The sequence below is a fragment of the Pteropus alecto genome, unplaced genomic scaffold (genome assembly GCF_000325575.1).
Source record: "Pteropus alecto unplaced genomic scaffold, ASM32557v1 scaffold105, whole genome shotgun sequence".
Taxonomy (NCBI): Eukaryota; Metazoa; Chordata; class Mammalia; order Chiroptera; family Pteropodidae; genus Pteropus; species Pteropus alecto.
Window position 1 is genome coordinate 7,495,285 of NW_006436294.1, and position 4,859 is coordinate 7,500,143.

General features: G+C 61.9%; 2 protein-coding genes across 2 annotated transcripts in view; both read left to right on the plus strand.

Moving 5' to 3' along the window:
* Window positions 1-148: 148 nt before the first annotated feature.
* Window positions 149-4,453, plus strand: GPAA1 (glycosylphosphatidylinositol anchor attachment 1; the record flags this gene model as incomplete). Its single annotated transcript, XM_025047634.1, has 11 exons — window positions 149-393; window positions 479-590; window positions 778-925; window positions 1,005-1,106; window positions 1,196-1,392; window positions 1,465-1,661; window positions 1,752-1,905; window positions 2,065-2,160; window positions 2,320-2,510; window positions 2,591-2,761; window positions 2,929-4,453. Coding segments are annotated over 11 exons (1,857 nt in total), but the record flags the coding sequence as incomplete, so codon positions are not given.
* A 375-nt stretch (window positions 4,454-4,828) lies between these two features.
* LOC102887252 (cytochrome c1, heme protein, mitochondrial) overlaps window positions 4,829-4,859 on the plus strand; it is a 4,740-nt gene continuing 4,709 nt past the window's right edge. Inside the window, exon 1 of the mRNA XM_006912974.3 lies at window positions 4,829-4,853. Coding sequence (XP_006913036.2) covers window positions 4,829-4,853 — 25 coding nt within the window. The remainder of the gene's footprint in view (window positions 4,854-4,859) is intronic.

Below are 4,859 nucleotides of genomic sequence, written 5' to 3' on the forward strand. Positions count from 1 at the left end.
GGGGCTCCAGCCGCCGGCGCTCATCCCCTCCGGCCCATCGGCGTTACTTGGGGCTCGGGGCTCAGGTCTCCCGTCTGGCGCCCCGGCACCGGGACTCCGGGTCCAGTTCCCTCAGACACGTCCCTTCGACCCCCGGTGCCAAGGTTGAGGCCACGAGCCGGGGTCCCAGGACTCGCTAACTCTCCAGTGGCCCTTCCGTCCCCTCTCCCGCAGCGTGCTGAGCTACGTGGCGGGCATCGTGTGGTTCCTGGCTCTGGCTTTCCCGCCGCTGACCCAGCGCACTTACATGTCGGAGAACGCCATGGGCTCCACCATGGTCGAGGAGCAGTTTGCGGGTGGGGACCGTGCCCGGGGCTTCGCCCGGGACTTCGCTGCCCACCGCAGGAAGTCGGGGTGAGCGGTAGAACCGTGTTTACGGGGGCCGGTCAGAGGTGATTAAGGCCGGGAGCTCTGCTCAGAGGCCCTCCTGTGTCTCTAGGGCTCTGCCCGTGGCCTGGCTGGAGCGGACGATGCGGTCGGTGGGACTGGAAGTCTACGCGCAGAGTTTTTCTCGGAAACTGCCCTTTCCAGATGAGACCCACGAGCGCTATGTATTGTGGGGAGGGAGTGTGCCTGGGACCCGATGGCACCTTGAGGGGTGGTTTGAGGCCAGGAATCTCGGTGGGGGTTGTCCAGGGACCAGAGAAATCCCCGATGGGCATTTTCTGACTGTAAAGGGGAGGCTTCAGCTGTCTAAGGGTGGGGCGGTGCTGAGGCTCCCCCCAATACTGCCTGCAGATGGTGTCAGGCACCAACGTGTATGGCATCCTGCGGGCCCCGCGTGCTGCCAGCACTGAGTCTCTGGTGCTCACCGTGCCCTGTGGCCCTGACTCTACCAACAACCAGGCCGTGGGGCTGCTGCTGGCACTCGCTGCCCACTTTCGAGGTGAGGTTCAGGAGTACCGCTGGCAAGGGAGGGTTTGGCCACTGCCCCAGCCCCTGCTGACCCTGCTTCTGGCCTCCAGGGCAGATTTACTGGGCCAAAGACATCATCTTCTTGGTGACAGAACATGACCTTCTGGGCACCGAGGCTTGGCTTGAAGCCTATCACGATGTCAATGTCACTGGTGAGTGCTCTTGCCCTGCTCTGCCTCTTCTCTCAGGACTGCTGTCTTCACCAGCCCCCCGAGGGCAGCTCATTCACCTGCTCCTACAGGCATGCAGTCATCCCCTCTGCAGGGCCGGGCTGGCGCCATCCAGGCAGCTGTGGCCCTGGAGCTGAGCAGCGATGTGGTCACTAGCCTTGACGTGGCTGTGGAGGGACTCAATGGGCAGCTGCCCAACCTTGACCTACTCAACCTCTTCCAGACCTTTTGCCAGAAGGGAGGTCTGCTGTGCACGCTGCAGGGCAAGGTAGGGCCGCCTGTCGGGGAATGCGGGGCCTGTGTGTGGGAGTGAGCTGACCCTGTCTCCAAACCCTCTAAGCTGCAGCCCCAGGACTGGACGTCAATAGACGGGCCCCTGCAGGGTCTGCAGACACTACTGCTCATGGTTCTGCAGCAGGCCTCTGGCCGCCCCCACGGACCCCACGGCCTCTTCTTGCGCTACCGCGTGGAGGCCTTAACCTTACGTGGCATCAACAGTTTCCGCCACTATAAGTATGATCTGGTGGCAGTGGGCAAGTAAGTGGCTGCTGGTCCCCCCTCTCTGTGCTGGGACGCTGTGGGGCTGTGGGGGGCCTGACGGGCCATGACCCTGCCCCTCGCCCGCAGGGCTCTGGAGGGCATGTTCCGCAAGCTCAACCACCTGCTGGAGCGCCTGCACCAGTCCTTCTTCCTGTACCTGCTGCCCGCCCTCTCCCGCTTCGTCTCCATCGGCCTCTACGTGCCAGCTGCTGGCTTCTTGCTTCTGGTCCTGGTCCTCAAGATATCCTCTGCACGCCTGCTACCTACTGCAGCCGGCGGCAGGCCCCTCCACTCTAGGCTGGGGAGAGCTCTCCGTCCTCAGGGTGGAGGGTGCGGGTGAGCCTTGGGCCCCTCGGGCAGATCCTATCGCAGGTCTCGTCAGCGTCCTTGACTAGGCCACGCTCTAGGACTGTGGATGCAGCTGCATGAAGCCGGCGTGGGCCCTGAGGAAGCTGAAGCGGCCTCTGGACCCAGTCCTCCCCTCCCCCCAGCACAGGTGATGGTCTCCTCCTCACTCCTGCCTTTCGGGCGGACTTCTCAGGTCCCAGAAGAAGGTCACTGCTACCACTCAGTCTCAGCTGCTGGGGTGGTGGTGAGGATCCTGGGAGTTTGCCTGACCCCAGGGCCCACCACCAAGTACCTGTGTGCCCTGCAGGGTATGGGGCTGGCCTCGCTTGTGGCGCCCTTGCTGATCTCACAGGCCATGGGCCTGGCTCTCTACATCCTACCAGTGCTGGGCCAACACGTGGCCACCCAGCACTTTCCTGTGGCCGAGGCTGAGGCTGTGGTGTTGACGCTGCTGGCCATCTACGCAGCTGGCCTGGCCCTTCCACACAATACCCACCGGTGAGAGCTGGGCTGGGTGGGCACAGGCAGGGGGCTCCCTAGACATGCAGACAGCTTTCTGTGAGCACATTGCCTTGCAGGGTGGTGAGCTCACAGGCCACGGACAGGGGCTGGATGGCACTGAAGCTGGTGGCACTGATCTACCTGGCACTGCAGCTGGCCTGCATCACCCTCACCAACTTCTCACTGGGTTTTCTGTTGGCCGCCACCATGGTGCCTGCTGCTGCGCTCACTGAGCCCTGTGGACCCCGGTATGTGCTGGCCAGCCCCCACCGTGGAGCCCACTGTGACGTGTCCTCCACCCCCAGGGCCTATGTTCCTCACCACAGACTCTGCCCTCACACCATACCCCTCCCCCCACAACTTGATGCCTGTGCCACCAACTCAGTACCCTCCCTGACCTTGCTCCTCCACGCAGGCCACTGTATGCTGCGCTGCTGGTGCTGACAAGCCCGGCAGCCACACTCCTGGGCAGCCTGTTCGTGTGGCGGGAGCTGCAGGAGGCACCGCTGTCACTGGCCGAGGGCTGGCAGCTCTTCCTGACGGCGCTGGCACAGGGTGTGCTGGAACACCACACGTACGGTGCCCTGCTCTTTCCGCTGCTGGCTCTGGGCCTCTACCCCTGCTGGCTGCTCTTCTGGAACGTGCTCTTCTGGAAGTGACGTCTGCTCGCTCTGCGGCATGAGAACTGGTGGGGACTCTCTGAACACCCTCGGACTCTCCTTCCTAGGAAATAAACAGGCGTCTGGTTTCAGCTGCCCCTGGGCTCTGGCCCACTGTCTGCATGGGGCCGCATGGCCTGTGGTCTTGGCTTTACTTCCTGGAGGGCACTGCCCTGGCCCATTTGCAGGAGGGCCAACCTGTCATCAGGGTGCTGCCAGCAGGAGTGAGGGCCCCGGCCATGAGTGCCCTCGCCCAGCCCTGGAAGAGTCTGCACGTCACATTCCAGCACTGGGTGGGCTCAGGGGTCTGACAGGAGGGGACACGCCCAGAGACCTACTGCATCAGTGTGGTCAGCCCTGGGGCTGAGGGGCGTGCAGTGGCTCTGGGTAGAGCAGGGAGGGGAGCCCAGCCTCCTTCCTCAGGGCTGAGCCAGCCCAGGCCAGGTGCCTGCAGCAGGTGGGGCAGAGGCAGAGTTGGGGAGCCCGCCCACCCACCCGGGAAGCAGACAGGCCAGGAATGCTGGCCCAGGGAGAAGCTGCTGATTGTACCGAGGTCCCTGAAAGAGCCAGGACGTCTGGTGTCCATTCTGGAGGGAAGAAAAGCAGCGTGCCAGGAACACACCTCTTCACAGGATTGACGAGGCGCTCCAGCAGCACCCCATGGGCAAGGGGCCATGTGCTACAGCACCTGGAGGGCCACATCCCAGGATGGTGTAGGCTGGGAAGTCCTGGGAGGAAGCTCCAGCCCCTCGGGCCTGCCTCGGGGGCTCATCTGCTCACAGAGGCTCCCCTCGACACCTGGGGTTCCCTGGTTCCACAATGAGGGGGTCAGCTGGAACTCACTCCCGCCCCCACTCCCAGTACCAACACCGAGAGGTCTTTTCTCCGGGGCCTCTCTCCAGAGAGGTCATTGCTGGTCACCTGTCAAGGGGTATGTGCACTCTCCAGTGTTGGGGGGACAAGGGTACCAGAACCCCCACTGTGACAAGCAGCCTGTCTGGTCTGCTTGTCCCCAAGGTCTGGCTGGAACCTTGAGCTGCTTTCCGTGTTGGACAAGCTGTCTGGCTCCTGGGGCTGGGGAGACACTTGCGACCCCCACCCCACCCTCAGTGCTTCCGGGAACACCTCCCCGGCTGGCCTCTCAGGTCCCTCCCCTGGCAAGTCCGGCACCACTTGACTGTAGGCCTCCTGTCTCCAAGACACCCAGACACCGCTCTGTCGTGGTCTCTTCTTGTCTCTGTCCACGTGGGCTGGCATCTAATACAAAATCCTTTTCAGGCATTTTGACTGGACTTTGACAGTTGCTTAAACATAAGTCATGAAAATCATGGAACATACAAGTGTGGACAAAAGCTAAAAGATGATCTCAATTGTGTCTGAGTTCTTACCTGTGCAGAATTGTCTCTGCCCACACACGAGAGTTGGAGGGGGCCGTGGGAACGACAAAGTTGACATGTTAGGGACGCAGCATTTCTGTTCTGATTTAAGAAAATGTCAGGTGGTAATGGTGTAGGCCAGATGTAAGAAGGGATGAGTGAGTATGAGGTCCTAAGCGCTTTAGTTTGAAGGTGTGGCAGTCTATTTGTTCCCTACTACTTGTTCTCTTTTGTCATAGAGCCCCAGTTTTGACATGAATACAGGCCACCCCACATAACGATGCTCCACTTTGCGATACAGCCAGGTGGGC